The 23,423-nt window shown below is 39.5% G+C and overlaps 2 protein-coding genes across 2 annotated transcripts in view; one reads left to right on the forward strand and one right to left on the reverse strand.

Annotated features, from left to right (window-relative positions):
• Positions 1-2,654: 2,654 nt before the first annotated feature.
• inab (internexin neuronal intermediate filament protein, alpha b) lies at positions 2,655-7,160 on the reverse strand. The gene is made up of 3 exons (XM_041784235.1): positions 6,081-7,160; positions 5,434-5,558; positions 2,655-5,314 (listed from the first exon to the last, which is right to left on the reverse strand). The coding sequence occupies exons 1-3, from the start codon at positions 7,125-7,127 to the stop codon at positions 5,044-5,046; spliced, it is 1,443 nt and encodes a 480-aa protein (XP_041640169.1). The 5' UTR covers positions 7,128-7,160; the 3' UTR covers positions 2,655-5,043.
• Positions 7,161-14,092: 6,932 nt separating this feature from the next.
• Positions 14,093-23,423, forward strand: part of nt5c2b (5'-nucleotidase, cytosolic IIb) — a 29,492-nt gene continuing 20,161 nt past the window's right edge. The window contains exons 1-3 of the mRNA XM_041785153.1: positions 14,093-14,257; positions 16,026-16,145; positions 22,521-22,594. Of these exons, the coding sequence (XP_041641087.1) occupies positions 16,045-16,145; positions 22,521-22,594 (175 nt within the window). The 5' untranslated portion in view covers positions 14,093-14,257; positions 16,026-16,044. The remainder of the gene's footprint in view (positions 14,258-16,025; positions 16,146-22,520; positions 22,595-23,423) is intronic.

Below are 23,423 nucleotides of genomic sequence, written 5' to 3' on the forward strand. Positions count from 1 at the left end.
TACTCAGAATGATTACAGCTTTGTCGCATAGTTTTAACCAGGTAGACACAGTGTATTTGTGGTATTGTCAAACAGTGTGGCAACAGATATTTACCTCAAAGGACACCTAAATGAGGTTACTAGATCTCAACAAAATTAGATTTTGAAAAATGTGCTAATCTTTTAACAGTTTCCACTCAGATTCTTACTAGCTCTTTCTAACACAGCACAATAAAAAAGCGTTTACTCAGCACTGTGAGTGTTTTGAGATAAGCATGAGTGCAATAATTACAGAACAGCACACTTGAGAAATCAGCCAGCTGCAACTTATGCTGATTGCATTGAGACTGAAGGCAAAACACCCTTTAATAGCACTTAGTGATCTTTAAATTTAAATTAAATTTCCTATAGACTGCAATATTTGAAGGTAATAGTCAGCAGTATTTGTCATATGATGTTATAGGCTTGTTACACCCCTGTGTTTTTACGGTTATGACAGAGGAGGCAGGGGTACTAATGTGGGACTTAAATAGAAAGTTGAAGCACTCCTCAAGTTGGAGTGGCACAAGGGTGGGCTGTTGTATAACAGGGCTTTTACAGTGGCATTTCACTGGATGCCTCTCACCACACCTTCTACTCAGCAGCATTGCAGGGGTATAAATCTTTGAAGAACTGCAACCTGCGTCACACACGCACACACCCACTACTGAGGCTGTCCCACCCAGTTGTTGGGCAGGGGAACAACAAGCTAATCAGAGACAACCCAGGAGGTCCAAGGTCACAAGGTCTAGGACTCTGTGTGTCTTTAAGTGTGTGCGTAAGTGTTTCAGTTAGTGTGTGGAGCTGTGGCAGAGGTACAAAGATCAACATACAGAACAGTAGCAGGTAATCCATCATGTCACATTCATACACATCTGCACCGTAGCCCTGAGGAACGAAAGATACTCGCAGAGAGAGGTCAAGGTGACATTGCTGTCCTTTTGTCCACAGTAATACTTTAAGAGATAAATCAAAAGTAGAAAAAATATTTCCTCTGGCTCAATCACATGCTTGAAGAATATTTACATTACAACATGGCGCTTAACATTGAACCTAGAGGTTAATAGATGAATTGGCTGCTTTATTGCTGCAGATTTTCCCACATTTCACTTCAACTAGCCAAGCTGAGCAGTGCCACAGGACAGTAATATTCTATACAAGTAAAGGTTATACAACTCATGATTTAACTTGAATAAAAGTGCATTACTAACATAAATATAGTATAAGTACCACAAGTAAGAGTATGTATAATGCAGCATACCTTATTTCTGTATAACCTTTAATATCTTATTTTATTGTTAAAAGCATCTTACTCTTAATAAGCAGCTTGTGGAGGCCTATCAAAATGGCTTAATATACAGCTGGGGAGCCACTGAACTGTGCCCATGATATCATTGAATCTTTATTCCAATTTGTAACATTACATCATATTCATTGCTGCTAATATTGTCTAACATTTTTGTAACTGCATTTGAGTTTCTAGATATATCAGCATGTAAAGAGAACAGGAAAAGTAATATGTTTTGTGAAAAGTGATTCAGTAGCAGGAAATTATGCAACATAAGCAGGTTCAAGTATCTTCACAATGTGTCTTAATACAGTCAGTCTCAACAAGGGTGCCCTGGGGTGCCATCTGGTATTGTCAGGCACCTTTAAAATGATTTAAATCAAACAAGAATTACAGTGAATGTGCAGATTATTAAGTATACCAGTGTAATCAATCATATTGTCTTATATACCCTTCTCCTGAATCACATCAGCGTTGAGGTCAGCAAATTGTAGGCATACGCCAGTTCAGCAGGTGTGTTAAAATGCGTCAGATTGTGTTATTGAGTCTGCACCATTATTCTGTAAAAATAAAGACATTTTAGTCGTTTTAAGAGATTTTTAGAGAGATTTCCCTTTAATTCCATAACTAAATAAATACTTCTGCAGTCATAGGAATGTATACTGTTAGTTTTTACCAGTACATTTTTTGTGGTGTGACTCCAGATTTTTTAGATTTTTAAAGGGTGCCTCAGCAGAAAAAAGGTTGAAAATGCTGCCTTAATGTAAAACTTTTTTTTATTTTGAATAATCTTGGGATTTCTGAAGTTAAAGGCAATTACTCTCTCTATTTTTAATTTTTGTTTTATTTCGGTTTTTTGTTCAGTCTTAAACTAAAGGCAGTTGATTTCTTTCTCAGCACTGCTTTTATTTTGAAAGGAAAGAGGGAACTTTAGGTAGATTGAAGATTATGACATCAGCTAAACAGAAAAGGAACTTGTTACGGACTGAAAGGAAAAAGCGGAAGGGTTAAAAGGGAGATTATAACACACAATGTCCACTGAGCTCTCATCATCACCGAGGCTGCAGGGAGATGCTGCAGTGGCTCTTAAACAGATAACTTAGCATGTGATTCACTGCAATTTAAAAAATAGTAGGCCTATACAAATTGCACGACCTAATTAATTGCAATTAACGCATCAACTCTGACAGCCTTAGCTACATTTTCATTCTCTAACACTAACATATTTTCAGTTATTTCTAAACACGTGTCATGACTTGAGTATTGCAGTGCATACAGTGTTGAAATTTTCCCTTCAAAGTGAGTGTTCCATGTAAAATAAAGACAATGAAACCATGTGCAGCCTCAATAATGTCAAGTCTTTATTGATATGGTGTCATACAGCAATTCATAAGTAGTAATAACAGTAAAGAGAATAGCATGTCACCTACATTCAGTCCCTAAGCGTTGTACTCATGTCAGCTCTAATAAACGCTAATAGAGAAAGAACGATGATTAAGCACCCCACTGGACAGAATCATACACATCACACACATGGCCAGATAAAAGCTGCTGGTGTTTTAAGGCATTTTACATCCTACAGTATTTGCTCTATGGCTAAATCTTGATTGTTGGTTTTGGATTGGTGGTATTTTCAGAAAATACTTGATTCTTTTCCATGAAGTGTTGTTGCGTGTGCACTTAGAAATATTTGGCAGTGCTGTAGAAGAAGTAGTGAAATTTATTCTTCAGACACCGATTTCAAGCTATTTGGTTCACTGTGTAAAGATAAAGGCTTGACATTTTGCAACCATCACCCATTCATCAATTATTCCAGCTGTATGCTATAAAATGCTTCTTTTACCTGTAAGCTCTTGTACATCTGAGTTTTTCTTCTGCTTTACACTGGATATTACTTATCCATTAAACTTTCAGATTTGCTGCCTCCTAAATAGTTCCAGTTATGATAGGCCACTGTGTAGAGATACAAATAGAGTCACTACAGTACTAAGATACTTTTCTCAAGCCATCAAACAACATGATCTCAATCCAGAACAATCTGCATTACAATCAGTATTTTATGTTTTCCGTGTGAGTGCAGTTTGTCAAGGCGAAGATCACCTCGGCCAGCAGCAGGAAAAGAAAGCTGTGTTAAAGTTGGCAGTGCACAAGCAGAAAAAAAGCTACAAGTCTCTTAGACTGAAGGATATCTAGTGGTGAGGTCGTACTACAACAGACATTTAATCCAGTCATGGCCATGGTTACAAAGAGAGAGGTCAAGTGGTTTCAAAGACATCTGTGTCTGGCAGGTTCGGACTGACTCTGCGGTGTATTCTGAGGGTTGATGACACTGGATTTTCTCCATTGGAGTGATATGGTATGGATTCTGGGGGTCAAATGAATGTCAAGCATCATCAATGACACACAGGGAATGTTTTATGTGCATACAGTTGATCAGACCATTTAATTTCTTTCATTTGTGCTAAAGCTTCATTTCTAATTCTGTCTTCTTTATAAACCGAAATCACTTCCTTTTCCTTTTATGACTACACACCTTAAACACACACTTTCCCTGCATCTTTCTTTGTGCAAACTGTTCAATCATCGTCAAATCAGGTAGTTTTCACATTCCTATATAAGTGCTTTAAAGAGGATCTTCCTCCCAGAGCAGAGATCTATTGCCTACCTACTTCACAAAACATGGGTTATAACAGTAGTCTCAGATCTAGCCTACAGGCTAACAAGCATGTCTATTACAGTCATAAATCAGCCTTGTGCATGATGATGGTCAGCGTGGTGGAAAAGTCCACACCAGTCGACTTTTTAACACCAAGCAAACAACGAAACAGTGTTGGATGAGCAATGGATGGATTCCATGCAAGCATGACTTCTACATACACCATGCATATAACACTCATTAATACACTTGTCATCTTGTTTGTTTCAGGTCTTATTTAAATTGCTTCAGCAGTGGGGAAGTTGAAAATGGAGTCTGTGCTTGATTTGCTTTTATCCACTTCCAAACTGTCATGCAGAGCTGACTGGGTCAAACCAAAGATCAGACAAATTGTGCAAGTAGCGATTTCACTTTCCATTATTGGAAAAGATGCTTGAAATAACTTATAAACTGTTGTTCACTTTGGCTGGTTTCTTACAACTGTAGACCGTGTGCTTCCTTATGAAATGTTAGTGATCATGTCAGAAATATTTTTTGTTTTGTGCAGGAAACCCTTTTTGCAGCAGCTGATGTGTGATCTTTTGTCCTTTGAATGCACAGACATGCTTTCACTGGAATGTGTTGAGAGTATCTCACAGCTTGTGGTGGTAGTGAAATATCTACTGAAGTATCACTCATGGATGTAACATTAGTCCAAAGTGTGAAAGACCAGTTGAGTATTATATTTCTCTTATGAAAGAGATGCTACCTTAGTGCCTGCTATTGTTAGATGTTGAGTGTGACAGAGAAAGAGAGAGAACAGATGAACTGTGATGCTGGAGTGATGTTACAGGAGTTATCATGGATTTCCTCTTGGGAACACAAGTGAGGAGAAAGGGGACAAGGAGGAGTAAACCCATGTAAAACAAACATCTGGATACTCTGCTTGAAACACTTTTGGTTATTGAGCACACAGTGAATCAGATTTTATGTGTTTCAAGTAAAGGCCCCGGGTTTGTTTTAAAGTAGGAGAGGAAAAGAAAGGACTGGATCTGCAGGTTAAGGGAAACTTAGGGGTGAAAACCAGGCTTACAGAAGGCTCTTAGTTTTTCTGATTGGTGGGGATGTCGCTGGGGTCTTGTTGCTTCTCCATCTTCTTGGTGGTGATCACTGTCTCCTCATAAACTTCACGCTGAGTGACCTTGCCTCCGGACTTGTTCTGCTGCTGCTCTTCATCCTTCTTGGAGCCCTTGCCAGAGCTGGTGTAGACACGGGTCTGGTAGTTGTAGCTTTGCCCCATACCTGTGCTCACAGAGGAGCCGGGGTAGGTGATCCCCGTCCCGATGCGGGTCTCCTCCCCTTCCAGGAGTTTCCTGCAGAGAGGATGATGGAGGGATGAGTTTAGAAAGGAGCGCAGACAGTAAAACTTTCTCTTCCATCTTTGTGTTGTTAAATTAAAAATTTGTTTAAATCATTAAACAAATGAGTCTACCTGTAAGCTGCAATTTCAATATCCAGGGCCATCTTGACATTCAACAGATCCTGGTACTCCCTCAGGTGACGAGCCATCTCACTCTTCGTGGTCCTCAGCTCATTCTCTAGCTCTGCCATGCTGTCCTAAGGAAAGGAAAGCACAGAAGAAAAAGTAGGCAATATTGAAGAGGTTTTGTCCACAAAGTTGCAAATTATAGGGCCTAGTCTCTTGACAGAGCAGGGATCACTGCGCTCAAACAAAGACTTCTGACACTGTCCCTTTTGTAATCTGTGCATGTTTGGCCGGAAATCAGTGTTTTATTAACATATTTGTCTAAAAAGGCATATCATTATCTGTTAGTGCCAGTTTAACACAGCTGTGATGTAAAAATGACTCATTTAGAGCATTTACACTAGGTGGGCGTTGTCAGCTGCAGCTGCTGAGCGTGCGCTCCCAGGAGAGTTTCAGCACCAAGGACAGAGCTCCACCGTCAGCAGCTGCTCCTAATAGCATCAGAACTCTGACTCCCACTTCTTAAAAGAGAATAAAAACACTCTCTAATCTAGGTTTTCTAATGTCCGTAAAGTATTGATAAACTGAACACAAAGAGCCTGTCGTCTATTATTCTTTAGTGAGGCAGTTAACATGGCGTTAAATGTGCTTACCTGATAGTTTCCTATCTCCACACTGTGCCTGTCCTCCATCTCCCGCAGCTGCTTTTCCAGAGACTCGTTGGTTCCCCTCAGACTCTCGATCTCGATGGTCTTGGACTGCAGCTGCCTCCTGAACTCGTTCATTTCCTCCCTGCTGGCGCGGATTGCCTCATTACTCCTGTTGGCCTGCTCGGACAGGTCGGCAAACTTGGTCTTGTACCACTCCTCTGCGGACTGCAGGTTCTTGGACGCCATGGACTCGTACTGGCTTCGGATCTCTTTGAGGGCGGAAGTGAGATCCGGTTTGGACACCTCCATCTCCACTGACACCTGTGCAGCCTGGATCATGTCCATCAGCTCAGCGACCTCCTCCTCATGCACCTTCCTGAGGAAGTTGATCTCGTCCAGCAGAGATTCCACCTTCTTCTCCAGGTCCAGCCGCACCATGGTGGCATCATCCACATCTTTCTTAAAAGCCTTGAGGGTGGCCTCCGCCTCCTCCCGGGCATGGAACTCCTCTTCGTATTTTCCCCTGAGCTTCTGCAGGTCCTCTTCAATTCCATCCCTCTCGACCAGGAGCTGGGACTTCTCCCCGTTCAGCTCCTCCAGCTGGGAGCGCAGTTCACGGATCTCCTGTTGGTAGAGCTCGGCCAGGCGGGACGGCTCGGTCTGCCGCTGGCGCAGCGCAGTCAACTCAGTCTCCAGCACTTTGTTGCTCTGCTCCAAGTTGCGCACTTTCTCGATGAACATTGCAAAGCGGTCATTGAGACCCTGCATTTGCTCCTTCTCATTGGTACGAATGATTTTGTACTCATTGTTGAGGACGCTGCTCTGGTTCAGGTCGAAGGTCTCAAGCGGCATGGAGGAGAAGGCGCGGCCGGACTTTCTGCTGTACGAGCCCAGGGAGGTCGCGGTGCTCCGGGAGGCAGAGGAGGACCGGTAACCTCCCCTGGAGGACATGGCCATCACACTCCGGGATGGAGAGGAGGAATAACGGGGAGAATCCCCGAAAATCTTCCGGTATGAGGAAGAGGCAAAGATGTCAGATCCGAAGCTCATGTTGGCTGGTGTGGAGACGGAGCAGCGCAGTGGGCGCGCCTCCTTTTTATACCTGGGGAGCGACCCAATCACTAATTAATGCCCGCCAGCAGCATCCGGACTCATCTCGTCAGGTTGCCCCCATCAGACTTTTATGCGAATACAGAATAAATCTTGTGCTTCATGTGAAGATAACAGTTAGTTCACGGTATACCAAGATTTGTCCGGGTGAGCACACTCTTCTTTGTGTGGAGCTGAAACAACTGGACCCTTTTTGGCGCAGAGCTTCTGCGTCAGTTTCCAATAGCCTCAAACAATAAAGACAAGAGAACACATTTCTGACGTTTCCTTTAAGGAACCAACAAATGTAGGAATTTCTTAGCACTTTCTTTGTGTTTTTCAAATCTGAGATAAATACTGAAAACAGGATACTTCAGCTTAAATCCTTCAGGACACCAAACCTGGAAGTGCACTGACTTTTAGGTAAAAAGATGTGATGCACTGCTTTGAAACTTTTCTTCAGCCTGCACCTTGCAACTGGTTGCTGTCAGTCTCTGGAAGTATTTCTGATTTCTAGCAAATTCCCTCTTCCTAATCCTGTTCCTTATGTGAGTTTTAAAATTTTGTACCTGAACCTAGATTATGGTTACACATTAGCAGATGAATGTGGTTCATTCACATGCTCAGAGCAGTGAATAGTATGGACCCCATGTCCACATTTGTTGGTGTGGGAAAGTTCTAAGGTCAACTATTCAAAACAAAAAAATATGCACTGACATAATTTTGATGTGAAGTCACTTTTTTAAATAGATCAATTTAATCCTTTATTTTGTGTGGTGTAATCTGGTACAGAGCATCAAATCACTGCATCACACTCAGGCTTCTGCTGCCATCTGTTGTCACTTTGCAGTACACAGCAATAAGGCACAAGTATCTGAAGGAAGGGGCTATGATCCCCCCATGCTGCAAAACATTAGAGTAAAAGCAGCTTATTGGTTTCTCAGTGTTCAGATGAAATGAGAATTAATGGATGATGAACTGATAGATAGGTATGATCAGTTTTCCTTAAATAGGCAGCAGGAGATAAAATGCATCCTTCCCAAGACACTTGAAGCCGTGTGGAGCTCTATCTGTCTGCACAGGTATCAGCATTTCTTATTCCTTTTTTGGTGCTGCTGATTCAAAGACAGGCCTGACATATAGTCTGAAGTTCTTTTTTATTAACTGATATCAATCAATTGTTAGATTCTATGTAGAGTCTGAACTAAAGTCCAAAGGGAATTTTGACCATGCTGTGATAATAAAATATGTAGCAAAGACAGATTTAGATCCTAAAACTTATAATCAATTTCAATCAGTTTTATATAGCATTATGTGCACAGGGCTGTAGCTAGGGATGTAGGGCCCCCAGAAAGAATATTACACAGGGGCGCCCTTTACCAGCTAGTCAAGCAACAAATGTTGAATTGGCTCGATTTTACAAATTCTATGCATTTTCTTTTTGAATCATAATTTTCCAATTTATGAGCAAAACTATAGTTAAATAGATTTTACTTGGATTATTTGCAGCACTGGACATTTTTAAGGGAGCAGGACCCCCAGCATTTTACTTTATTTTATTAAAATTTCAGTCTGTTGACCGATTCATTAAGTCACTTTTGATTCAATGATGACACTAATTACAAAGAAAAAAAAAGTAAAAACACACTTTTCATTGCAGGCTTCACAAGGGCCCCTCCCTACTGCAGACCTGGGTAATCCTTACATTTTCCCTGCTGTTCTATGCCCATGGTTGTGCATAAATTAAGCTCAGCATTAGTTCATGCAGGACACTAAAGTCACATGCTGACTGCCATCTGATTAAATTAATGTCTCCCACTGCTTTCTGCTATTCACAGCGCTATCTATCAACAAATTAGTCCATTTACATATGACGTCCTTCTCACCAATGCTGTTGCACAAATACTAATCATACTGCACTGTTACATACAGTCATGGATGAAAGTTTTGGCACCCCTGGAATTTTCCAGAAAATACACCATTTCTCCCAGAAATTGTTGCAATTACAAATGTTTTTGGTGTACGTGTGTTTATTGCCTTTATGTGCATTGGAACAACACAAAAAATCCAAAGAAAAAAGACAAAATTTACATAATTTTACACATAACTCAAAAAATAGGCCGGACAAAATTATTGGCACCCTTTTAAAATTGTGGGTAAACCATTATTCAAGCACGTGATGCTCATTTAAACTCACCTGTGGCAGTAACAGGTGCTGGCAATCTAGAAATCACACCTGAAGCCAGTTAGAATGTATAAAAGTTGACTCAACCTTTGTGTTGTGTGCCTGTGTGTGTCACACCAAGCATGGAGAAGAGAAATAAGAGCTGAGAATTGTCTGAGGACTTAAGAAGCAAAACTGTGGAAAAATATGAACAATCTCAAGGTTTCAAGACCATCTCCAGAGATCTTGAAATTCCTCTGTCCACTGTGTGTAATATAATCAAGAATTTTATAACCATGGAACTGTGGCTAATCTCCCTGGATTTGGACGGAAGATAAAAATTGACAAAAGAAAGCAACGCAGGATAGTTTGAATGGTGGATAAACATCCTCAGTCAACTTCCACACAAATTTAGGCTGTCCTGCAGACTCAGGGTGCAAAAGTGTCGGCTCAGATCATACGTCGTCATCTGAATGAGATGAAGTGCTATGGCAGGAGACCGAGGAGAACCCCCCTGTTGACAAAGAGACATAAAAAAGCCAGACTGGAGTTTGCAAAAATGTACCTGAGTAAGCCTCAATCCTTCTGAGAACATGTTGTGGACAGATGAGACTAAGGTAGAGCTTTTTGGAAAAGCACATCATTCCACTGTTTACAGAAAATGGAATGAGGCCTACAAAGAAAAGAACACAGTACCTACGGTCAAACATGGTGGAGGCTCAAAGATGTTTTGGGGTTATTTTGCTGCCTCTGGCACTGGGTGCCTTGACTGTGTGCAAGGAATCATGAAATCTGAGACTATCAAAACATTTTGGGCCGCAATGTAGGGCCCAGTGTCAGAAAGCTAGGTTTGCGTCAGAGGTCATGGGTGTTCTAGCAGGACAATGACCTAAAACATACCTCAAAAAGCACCAAGAAATGGTTGGAGACAAAGTGCTGGAGAGTTCTGAAGTGGCCAGCAATGAGTCCAGATCTAAATCCCATTGAACACCTATGGAGAAATCTTAAAAGTGCTGTTGCAAGAAGCAAAAAATAAATCTGAGAGACCTGGAGCAGTTTGCAAAAGAAGAGTGGTCCAAAATTCCAGTTGAGAGGTGTAAGAAGCTTGTTGATGGTTATAGGAAGCGATTGGTTTCAGTTATTTTTTTCCAAGGGTGTGCAACCAAATATTAAGTTGAGGGTGCCAATAATTTTGTCCAGCCCATTTTTTGAGTTTTATGTAAAATTGTGTCAACTTTTTTCTTTGGATTTTTTGTGTTGCTCCAATGCACATAAAGGAAATGAACATGTGTATACCAAAAACATTTGTAATTGAAACAATTTCAGGGAGAAATGGTGTATTTTCTGGAAAAATTCCAGGGGTGCCAATACATTTGTCCATGACTGTAGCCTAGAGCCTTGTTGCACCATCATTCACTTTAATGTTACTAAGGGTTGGACTCCCCCAAAATAAATCTCATATTTGATAGATACTGTCATTTAGGGTCTTTTAGCACTTCACTTCCTGGAAAGCTCGATGAGCATCTTTTGAGCAGAGCCTGAATTGCCAAGTAAAACTGTATTTTGCAACAAGTGGTTAAACCAGAGTGTTCCTGACTGAACAAATGTTATCTCAAGACAACAATAGAGCAGGTCTAGACTGCACTCTTTGTTATTTATAGAGAACCCACTTCCACGAACAAACACTTGGCAAAACTTGGCAACAGGACTAAGGAAAAACTTCCTTTTAACAGCGTGAAAAAGCAGAATCATGCTCTTTGTGAGCAGACACCACATGACAGGACTAAAGGAGAAAGTCGGATAGAGGGAGAGACAGCAAGAGAGAGGAAGGACAACAACGGATAATACCAATTTATAGCTGCAGTAATAATGTAAAAATATTTAGAATAAAAGCAGGATGAGCAAAGTAATGATGATTATAACAGCTGAAGTCAACATTGGCTTTAACAAAATATTGATATAGGGAAGACTAATCATACTGATTAAAGCAATTTGTGTCAAGAAGCTAAAAACAATATCACTGTGATAACTAAAAGAAGACTAGTGGTATAGCTGTTGCACTTGAGTCAGCTGATCAATAGCAGCAAACTTCCAGCCTAATTTATTTCTTCCTTTTTTGGAGCAGTATAAGCTATACGGGCAAAAGTATTCTGCCATTCCTATTAATTATTGACTCCAGGTGTTTCAAACAGACCCCTTGCTACAGGTGTATAAAATCAAGCACCTAGCCATGCAGTCTCCATTCGTGATACAAAATGAGTCATTCTCAAGAGCTCACTGACTTCAAGTGTGGCACTGTGATGGATATCCCCTCCGCAATGAGATGGTTTGTGAAATTTCATCCCTGCTGGATATTCCAAAGTCAACTGTAAGTGATTTTCTTACAAAGTGGAAGTGTTTAGGAACAACTGTAACTCAGCCATGAAGTGAAAGACCACATAAAATCACAGAGCAGAAATTGCTTGCCAGGCCTTCTCATCCAGCAGTGTCTGACTTCATAAATGCTCTACAGAATGAATGGGCTCAAATTCCAGCAGAAACACTCCAAAATTTTGTGGAAAGCCTTCTAAGAAGAGTTGAAGCTGTTATATACAGAAGGGGGGCAACTCCATATTAAAGTACATGTGTTTGAAGACATGACAGTCCCTTTTGCGGCAATGGTCAGGTGGCCAAATGCTTTTGTGCATTTAGAGTATGTTTTTGTGTTTTTCTAAGGATGACAAATTATAATGTTGAGGTGTGTGTTATGTATGTGGTTAAAGGCCATAATCAATTCATTCTGAGTACCAACTTAATTCTTCGGAGTCTGCATGGAGCCTGTCTGTTACAGTCACTCCTGCTCAAAGAACGGCTGACATTACATTTTCTCTCAGGGATTATAAATAAATGCTGATTCTGACCCGAAGTTCCAGTCTTTCAATTGTATACTGCTTTTTAAATTAAGTCTTCAAGACCTTTACTCTACTGTTTCTTTTTGACAATAACATGTGATGTGGTTACTTTCTACATTCAAGACTTTTCTAAAACAAAGGTTTACAGCTCATAATTCCATCACAGACAGTGTATAGCGTTTGATGATGTCCCTATTGAGCATTGTCTGTTCAATTGTTTGAGGCCAAAAGACATTAAAAAAACTCTTATGCATTTCACTAAAGGGTAAGGATGAGAATGGAAAATAGTTTCACAGAAGTTTCCTTTTCATGTACTGGCACTTTAATCATCTCACTGCCTTTATGAAATCAGTGAGCCCAACCCTAGTGGGAGGATACAGAGGAAACTGGTTCAGCTGGTTCCAGTTACAGGAGTACTTTATGTTCCTTTATTTCTTAATGCCAATAGGGCCAACTTTACAATTTTTTCAGTTACTTTTACTTTAAAAAGGAAGTGAAGGACCACCAATAATGATATCCATATTCAAGAGCAAATGTTAACTATTTCTCTAGGTATGGGTAAAACACTGCTTTTAATGATTTAGGACCCTTACATTTTCCACTTTTTCAACTCAGTCACCTTCACGGTTTGATTTTATGTTGATTTTGTGGTGAAACTGTTTGAAGTTTCAGCACAACAGTATATTAGTTTCAGTAGGCTTTATCACTGAGATATGGTAGCCCAGAACGTCAAATGTAAAAACAATTCATGAAATACAGAAACACTTTTGGAACATAAACACATTTAAGGAGAGGGGGAAAAAATAACGAAAGGAGTAAAATGTTTTTTTTTTAATACACACACATGTCATGGCACGTCAATAAAAAACAATTCATGAAATGCAAAAAAAAAAAAAAAAAACTCTTTGTGAAATGTAAAGACATCTCACAAAATGCTAAACTGTTTGATGAAACACAAAAATATTTAATGGAAGGAATAAATCTTCCATAAAGTGGAAGAACATTTTACGAGGCACAAATCTGTGAAAAGTAAAAAAAATAAATGAAAGATTAAAAAAATTCAGTGAATTAGAAAAAACGTCAACAAAATGACAAAACATTTCATGAAACACACAAAATAATATAGAATGCAAAAAAATAGTACAATGCAAAAATAAATAAAATGTAAAAAACATTTTGTAGATCATAAAGCATATTCCATGACACAGAAAAAAAAACATGCAAAGCAAAAATAAGTAAAACCCTAAGACATCTCAGAAAACACCAAAAAGCTGTGTGATACATAAGACGTTATGTGAAATATATAAACATCTCACAAAACAACAAAACATATTACAAAACACACACAAAAAAATGTGAAATGCAAAAACAACTTAATGAAATGCATAAACATTTTGTGAAAAGCAAAAACACTGCAAATGTAAAAATGTTACAAAAAATATGACATAGAACAAACATTTTATGAAATAAAAAATGACTTTATGAAACACCAACAGCTTTCCAAAATCAGAAAAAAACATTACATGTCATGCTAGAAAAAAATGTAAAATCAAAATATATTTTATGTTTTTGCTTCATCATTTTTCCATTCCATCCATTGAATGTTTTGTATTCAATCAAATGTTCTTGTAGCCCCAATCAGGGCCACCGTACTGAGATAATCTCTCCAGTTCTTACAAAAGGCGAAGTTATCCTCACTCCATGATTCACGTCTACAAACTCATAGGTGTCTGTGTTAACAGATACAGGAATATGGTGTCACGTGTCTGTGCCACGACGGCTTTAAGTCCCGCCTCCTCTTGACGGACAGGACCAGACCCCGCCCCCGACGTCTCATAACAACAGCTGGCAGCAGAAAGGGAGAGATAGCAAAGAGCTGAACAGGAACAGTCATCTGCAGCTTGGCAGTACAGTATAGACATCACCGCGGTGACTGCTGCTTTCTGTAGGAAAATACACTTCTCCGACTTTCACACGGCTCAAGGCGCATGCTCAGACTACCTGACAGTGCAGTAGTTTGATTCAGGAACTGAGAGGTGAGTACAGAAACGACTGTCAGAGATACGAGCAGAAAAATCTGCCCTCGTACTTCCAGTCTTTTGTTTTTGTACCATAGCCAACTAACGCGTTCGCCTCAGTCGGAGCACTTTTTATTAGCCTGTTAACTAATTTCAAATAAAAGAGCAGGGCAGATGCAGTTTCAGAGGCGCTAGCAGATAATAGAAACGCAAAATCAAGACATTTTGTATGTAAATGCTGCAACCGACGGCTAAATAGCCGTAGCTTGTAAAGACACTTTAACAGTAGCTGTAGCGTATTTCTTAAAAACTCAATTAGCTTCATTGAAAAGCGTTTAATATTCATAGTATTTCCTGCAGATACACGGCTTCCTAAAAGGAGTGACAGCTAACGTTACGTGCAGCTTCGTTGTGATGAACGTCGACCCCCTCTCTCAGGACTAACCTGAGGCAACAAAGCTAGTAACAAGTTATATTCAGCCTTGTTTCTCTGCTGTTTACTGTGCAAGTGTGCAGGTTTGCCTCTGCGTGCTTCTTGAATCGTCCCAAACCACTGCTGCCCTCAGACCCCACTGGACCCATCACATTGTAGACGAGAGGGTCACAACGGCGGAAAATGAACATGTAAACATGCACCAGATCAGAAGTGACTGACTGACTTGTTACTAGATTAACTATCACAGTCAGCATTATTTATTTTCTAGTGGAACACTGGTCGATGTTACAAACAAACACGTTGAAGCTTTGGTGTCATTAAATCCTGTTAAGCTGTTAAGCCAACATTGATGACATTGTTTTCATAGTCTGCTGCAGTGTCAGTGGCCCTGTTGACAGTTCTCCTCTCCCCCATATCTGAGTGTCGTTTGCATTTAAGCTGGCAACAAGAGAGAAGAAAGCTGACCTCCCGCCTTTCCTTCCTGCAGTTCAGCCTCTCCAGTGTCAGCACAGGAGGAAGAGAAACAGACAAAAGAAAAGGCCAAGATTAGGCTCTAAGATTGAGATTCTTTTTGTTTTTTTGTTACAGATTCTTGTGTTTTCTTCGTTGGTCCTTTTTTCCTGTACCTACTTGTGTGTGTGACCTGATGCATTGACCAGACAAAGATTAAATGACTTTATTTCTGTCATCACAGCCTCAATCAATCAATCAATCGTTTATTGTCATTGTCATAATAAATGTAACGATGAAAGCCTACAAGTATAAACCATGTCAAATTGTTTCGATCTGAGATTAAGCTTTGCTTTTGGCTTTGGTGCCTGACTTTGACTAGGACATGGCTGGACGATACTTGCAGCGCTTTAATTCCATAACGTGCCGCTAGGCAAACTAGGTTTGTTCTCAGTATTTTTTCATTTTCATGATTGGACAAAGTTTACACACTGATCTGATCTTAATATGTTTCTCCTGTCTCATGTGCTTATTAACCAGCCTCATGTTTGAACTTTGAGAGCAACAGGGTAAAGTCCTTATTGATTTATTGAAAAAGATTCATCTGTTACTTGGCCAACAGTTCATATCTCCTAAATATCACAGCACACACATCAAAATAACATTAAAGTGTTGTATATTGGTTTGTTATCCAGTTAATTCCATTCATCACTGTTGTGATAAAATAAATGATGTCAATTTACCACCCAAATTTTTTTAAAGCTCATTTTGAATGATATTTCTAGTTTTGAGTAGTAAAGAATTCTGACATTTTCTGAAAGTTAACTTCAGGGATAGGACAGGGTTGTTGATTGAACATTGTCAGACCCCCTCACGGTGTGCTTTTTACGCTCTCCACAGATTTTGAAAGGCCTTAACCATGACAACTTCATGGAGTGACAGACTGCAAAACTATGCAGATTTGCCTGCTAACATGGACGGCCTGGCCATGAAAAAATACAGAAGAGAGGCATACCACAGGTAAGAAACACATGTAGAGGTACTGTGTGTATTTCTGATTATGTAAAACTACTTCCAGATGGATACCTGAACTTTTTTAATGTAAACTGAGCAGCCAGACAAAATATTTTCTCCTTCTATCATACCATAAACATAAATTACTGTGAAATGCAGACACTTATACCAAATTTAACCTTTCAAAGAATGTGTAAAATCGTCTCACATGAACTTTATGTTTTGTCCTGATTTTGCCAGACATAGAGAAACTGCAATGGCAACAGAAATATGTCTTGGAAAATTAAGGCTTTCTTGCATGCTAAAAGGGATAGATCCACTTTTAAGTATTTTTGTACATATATTTTTGGGTAACTATTTAGAGTATCTACTGACCCACAAAATGTGAAATAAACCAGCGCAGTTGTCTGTTCATGATTCTTCATGTGTGAAAACACAAAATGTGACAGTCTGTTCAGAACCTTTGCTCATTGTGAGATTACAGTGAGTCATTTTAATATCTGTCCCTCATCTGGTATCTCCACCCACAGTCATGGAAGCACACACCTGTGCTTGTGTCGACACACCCCACTGAAGAAGATCAAAAACCTCCTCTGGTGCTTGATCTATATTATATTTTAACCAATGTAGAGCATGGACTTTTTATGTAGATATCAACAACCATTTTGTGAGACACCCTAGAAAAAAAGAGAACAATTGATCTTATTTGTAGAAACCAAAAACACCAAGGGCTTCAAGTATAATATCTGAATAAAATAGTAAAATATGAATATATTAGTACTTCTGAAATATCTGGAAATAGCTGAAATGTCTCTTGTCCATCAGTTTCTATTCTCACTCCTGAGGGTTCAGTGACTGATCAATAAACGTGAGAAACTATTGCCGCTGTGTGCTCAAATGGTGGTAAGCAAATAAAAGACTGCAGAGTCTGCAGCCTTTAATGGCTCCGTGGGCTTCTGGTCCACTGCTGTGTATGGCCTCCAGAATCATTAATCTGAACAGTTGCAGAGAAAGAGGGTTCTCTTTTCACCTGGTTCTCTTTTAGGCTGTCTTAGAATTTGTAATCCTCCTCAGGGTTTCCAAGGAGATTCTACCTACAGTTGCAGAAAAACATGCACTGCTAGTTTCACTGAAATGACACACTTTATCAAATCAACTATGGCTCTTATTTCATTTTGAACTACCATTAAGGGCAGTTTTTTTTTCTTTCAGCTGAGCTATTTATTTTCTCTCAAGTGTGTCACGGCTTTATTGCCAGTGAAGCAGAGCAAATCAGTGTTATAACATAACTATTAGGTGTAAATACACTGCTGGATTGACCTCTCTTAGTATTTACTGACCTTTGCAATAATAACCCATCATTACAGCAAGTTTTTTTTCTTTGCACTCAAAAGCCATTGACTGTCAAGGTTTCCTATCATTGTACTTTACGCCCCCCCCCCCCCCCCCATACCATTAGGCAAAGCAGAGCCATCACTTGGTAATGTCACGCATGTTTGTGATTATGACCTGTTATATAAAGCAGATTTGTTACAGATTTGACATATATTCATTTGTGTCCTGGGTGGGGTGTTTCAGGCTGTTCTGTGAAATTCCTCTGTGCCTCATGGCAAAATGTCACTGAGCTGTAAGAGGTCCTGGTAATGCTTGAATCCAAAGTTTGTAGTTTGCTTTAAGGCCAAACAACACCCTCCACTTTTACTTTCTGTATTGATTTGATTGTTGTTGACTCTTCCCTCACAGCACACGCTCCAACAGACTAGTCTTGCCATAGTTATCCACTCTTGTTTCCGTAGCTCGTTTCTGGCTGGAAACATTGGGTAGTCATTCTAACTGAGGAGCTGATGAAAGATGGGGTTTATTTCCGGTCCAAGCAATAAAAGTGTGTAGCTGTTAAATGTTAACTAAGCCTAAGACATGTGTGTCCACTGGGCACTGCTGTTCTTTCACACCGTTATGTAATAAGCAATGTCACAGGGTTTATAAAACTGTCTCTCATCTGTTAGCTCTGCTGACATAAGTCATCCAGTCCATGATCTCCCTCCACGTCCCCTTACCTCCCTCCCCTTCCAGAGAGATAGGCACCAACAAAAATTTATGCAAAGAGTTCAAATATACCACCAAGAGGTTGTACAATATACCTGTGACAGTAATTCTGTTTTATTGAATTCATCTATAGGCTGCTGCAGTTTTTTCTTAAAATAGGAGCCCATTGAAGGTGACATTTTGTTCATCTCCCAGGAAAGAAAGCCCTTTCCTTCAAAGTAAAAGCGCAGCTTAAGCAATGCAGCCTGATAGTGAGCTGGGTATCACATAGCAGAGGGCTGAGGACTCTGGCCGCCACAGATAAACTTTCTATCACAGGGAGCTGAATCACTGTCTTCACGAGATTAGAGAGCAGTGGAAAAAATCTGGCAGATTGTTGCACAGCTGAGCTCAGATGGAGTACAAGTTATGAAGGGATTCTTTAGTAGGTGTGTTGTGTCCTGTGTGGGCTATTTGAGGCATTAGTGTCGGTGTCAGCAGGACCAAAGTTGAGGCTGACTCGAGTAAACAAGTCACCCCCCACCCATTGTCAATACTGATGATTAGGAGAAGCAGGCAGGATCACCTTTATCATCTGTGGCTGACTTTTACTACACCTCCCACTGGAACTGGGTAACAAATCACATGGGAAATGAAAACAGAAAACAACAAATCACACAAAAGATTTAGATTTTAATCCTGTGCTGGGAAAGGCTTAGCTTCACCCAGCTTTTACTGGCAATAAAGCATTTTGTTGTGATTGTTTTAGACAGGTCTATTTTCAATGGAAGCAGAATCAAGCAATGATGATTTGAATTTTATAAGCAACAGAACACTAATAATGTAATTAAAATAGCACTGAAACAATGGCATTGAAAACATTAGCATTAAAGTTTTTACCTTTTTACAAACTTCTAGTTTACTTTTGGTGTGAAGTCTCTCTTATGACGTTTCCCTTTGATCAAATGGGTAAAAATAAGTTTTGTATTTGCATTAAACTTTTAACTTTGAAATAATGTTTTATTCATATCTGTTTGTGAAATTTCATTTGTCCATACAGAATCCATTCATGCTATTTCACTTGAATATTTGACCTTATTTAACCCCACCCCTCTCTTAATGAAACACATCTACTTATAAACACATTTAAATAATGTAATAGCAAAAAAATTTAGCATTCAAGCCTCCAGATCTACACATCCGTGTGCTATTAAAATGAGACCAGTCTGCTGTATGCAACCGTCCTGTGAGTGTACATTGAATCACATCTCAGTTTGGTAAGCAGCTGTCGCTGGGGGCTGTGGCTTGCTTGATTCTACCTGACTTGTGATTGTTCTGGATGTCTTTGAGGGCCTGTTAACATCATGCTGCACAACAACAACCCTTACTGACAGCACACAACAGAGAATGACGCAGAATAGCCACAATCATTTTTGCAACAAGTCAGAAAATGTCTGAATGGCAAGAAAGCAAAGAGAGAGAGAGGCGGGGGCATTGTTTGTGGGCCACAGTTGCCCTGTGCAGTCGGAGCAGGTCAGAGCCAAAGTGAGGTTTAATTTCGCACAGAATGCATCGCCAGTCGTCTGTTGGACTAAGATCTAAATGGGAACTTGTTCACTATGGATCTGCTGCCAGGTATTTCATGATTGATTAACAATTTAGTAAGGATGAGGAGGATTGTCTCAGGTTAATAACAAGATTAGCTGTCAGTTCTAAGTTTATTTATCAAGTGATTTTGACTTTGTTAAGACTGATGTAAGCATGATATTCCACTGTGATATTTTCAGTTTAACATTGGTTTATTTACATCTTCCTTCTAGCATGATAAATATTGGCTTGTTGAAATGCCCATGAACACAGCCTCACAGAGTTCAGTCAGTGATGTGGAAGATAAGCTATGTAGGTCTGTGCCAGCAGTCACAGTTAAGCCAGCAGTGAGCGTCTGTCTGCTCGATGGAGGCAATGTCAGCCAGGCTATGTAAACACCGTCTATCACTGTGGGCACCATGGAACCCCGACTACAGACTGATTTATGAGTCAGCACAGTAGATCTGTTTCCTGGAAGATTCATGTCCAAAACTAGGGGTTTGGAGTTTACTGCAAACATATCTGGAGTGTAGTTCCTCTTCCTGTGGACTTACCAGATACTGGGCTAACGATTTGAGGTTTAACTTAGTAATTCTAAGTTTCTAGTAATAACTTTATTCTTGTGCCACACTGTTGTGTAATCATGCCTTTTTGTTAAAATTGAAACATTTTAGTCAAAAGGTGGTCGGTTTCATACCTTAATGTATAAAGCATTAAGTTGTGATTGGTGTTGTCATGATACCAGAATTTTAACTTCGATACGATACTAAAACGATACTTGAAACTGAAATGATACTAGTTCGATACTCCATACCTAGTGGATCAGAAGTAAGTTTGCAAAGAACAAAACACATAATATTAGTTAGTTATCATAAATTCTATTTTTTATGTTCAAATGTAATTGTTTTTTGTGTATAGAGTTGAAGTGGCAACTCAGGTTTAAATGCTTGATCACAGATTTTAAAGTTTTATTCATGTTCACCATTTGATGACATTTAAAACTGTGTTTTTGGCCTTATTGATTAAGCAGGGGGCCAAATGTTGCTCTCTAGTGCCGGTGCCCACCATTGACATATCGTAAGCTGTGCAAAATCATTGCACCTGCAGTTTATTAAAACCTTCTAATGATTTCTAATGTTTTTATATAAATTATAGTGATTTTGACTTTTTTATTATTAAGATTTTATAAATACCAAGCCAAATTTGGCTTCCTTGTTGTAGTTTTTGTGTAGAATATTAATGTATTATAAACCATGAATATGTCCTCCAACTGGCCGTAATTTTATCAACATGCGATTTTCACGATAACTTAATTTTACTAACCCAATCATATCATTTTGTAGTTATCCAGGAGTGTTGTGTTACGGTGGGCTTTTTTATTAATAATAATTATAAATAATAATTTTAGTTTTAATACACATGTCAATTTAAAACTCACATTTAGTAATGTGGTTGCTGTGTTATTTTAATGCAGAGTGAGCATGATACTGGTGTGTTACTACCAGTGTTGGGCAAGTAACAGTAATAGTAACTGGTTACAGTTACTATTACTGCTATCAGTAACATACCTTGCTATCAGTCTGTGTAGTGTTTCCTTACAGGACACACTGCAGCTGGCAGTGATTTAAAATCCAGCCTTCGTTGTTGGCATGGAGTGGCTCCTCCTTGGTCTGCTAAACTAACGTGAGCCGTACTTGGGTTAGCGGCGTTTTAAGTGTCCGGCTCTCTAAAAAAATCTAGTTTAGCTGAAGCGTGTTGTTAATTCGGTACTACGTGGGGTTAGAATTACTGTTCTTGGTTGTGAGAAAGTTTTCTCTCCTGTTGTTTTTCGTCCTTTTATCTCGAGGAGGGGAAAGTAATGCTCGTATCTCCAAGGCAGAGGGCTCACACCTGAGTGCTCAGCCATGGTGTGTGTATGTTTCAGTGCCTGTTTGTGTGTCTCTGCAATGCCCTTATTCTTTCACCCTGGATGTAGCTATGCTTAGAGTCCCATCATCTCGTCCGATGACCCAGATGTTTTCTAACATTAACCATCGTATATTCAGCTGTAAAAATAACGAGTAACAAGTGATTTAGATTCTCTGTAATTGGAACGACATAAATGATTTTAAAAAGAAACTCACTACACTTCTAGTTACCATAAAAAGTAAAAGAGTTACTGTAACGTGTTTCACATTACTCCCAACACTGGTTACTACTACATTAAAGTTAAGTCGAGACACAATTTATCAGCTAATCATTTCCCACTAACGGGCTTACACGCTAGCTTATGTGCTGACCTGTCGTGTTTTGCGAGGTCTGGATGTCTGTCATTGAGGTGCTTGGCAAGGTTTGAAGTGTTTCCTCCCTTGCACATCACTGTTTGGTTGCCTCTTTCGCACACAGGCTTGGTTAGGTTGGTCAGTTCGCCATCAGCTATTTAGGCAAAGAAGTCCCACAAGAGACTTCTTGGAAAGGAAAAGGAGATATTTATTATCTCCAAGGGATGATCCGCTGTTGTCGTGGGTAGCAGACACATTGAGGCAGAGGCACTTTTTCACTGTCAGAGGAGGCTGATGCTTAAGTTGTGCAAAGATGAATGACTGACAAGCACGTCTTTCTGACCTGCTTTCCTTGCTCACACTGCCACCTAGTGAAGATGCATATAGAAATGTAATCCTCTGTCCTGAATGTGCTCTATCATTTAATAAGATAATAAGTGAATATGTGCAAGTTACTTCTAAATATTGCATTGTAACTAAAACATTGTCCTCTCCTTGATCCCTCTAGAGTGTTTGTCAACAGAAGCTTGGCGATGGAGAAGATTAAGTGCTTTGGCTTTGATATGGATTACACTCTAGCAGGTAAGCTGAACACACATTAATCCAATCTATAACCACCAGCGCTGTAGTTAAAAAGTTGCTTTATCATTCAGTTGACCTTTTTTATGAAAATAAGACTCATTTGCTGGTTACAAACTGAGCTATTCTAACATCTTGTAGTATTTTTTTTTCCTAATCAGTCTTGGAATTGCCTAAAGAGATTTTAAATCTAAGAAATTGACTGATAGTTAAGATAACTGTAGTAGCAGTCCTCTGAAGTACCATACTTAAAAATGCACAAATTGACTCCTGTGCAGAGGAGCAGACCGGGTTTACAGAGATAATACTTAGATAGGTAAATACTGGACTACTCTCAAATTGATTCTTCCCAGAAATATTTAGGGTCTAAATTAACAAATACATTTTACCAATGACATAATACAACTGGGATTTTAAGGGAATATGGATGTTTTTTTTGCCATTGTGTGCTTTGTGTAGATTTCAACTTCTTTAGAACAGCCGATTTCCAACCACATATTTTCCTGCCTACCATCCCCCCACAGCTGCAGCTCATTTTCTGTAAAGTATTATTAAGATCAATGCCATTTACTGCATCAAAGGACTTGAAGGGGACATATTATGCGAAAATCAATTTTTCAGACTTTTCTAACAGAAATATGTCCCCCTGGCCTGTCCACAATCCCCTCAAGTAACAGAAAATTACATTACCTTCCACCCTTTCTTTCTCCACCTTTCAGAAAATGTGGGCTGATACAAGCTGTTCTCAGATTTTAACCCTAGTGACTTCACATAGGGAGAACATGGGGGCGGAGTCAGAGAGCTCATTAACATTTAAAGCCACAGACACAGA

The sequence above is a fragment of the Cheilinus undulatus genome, linkage group 4, assembly GCF_018320785.1.
Source record: "Cheilinus undulatus linkage group 4, ASM1832078v1, whole genome shotgun sequence".
Classification (NCBI taxonomy): domain Eukaryota; kingdom Metazoa; phylum Chordata; class Actinopteri; order Labriformes; family Labridae; genus Cheilinus; species Cheilinus undulatus.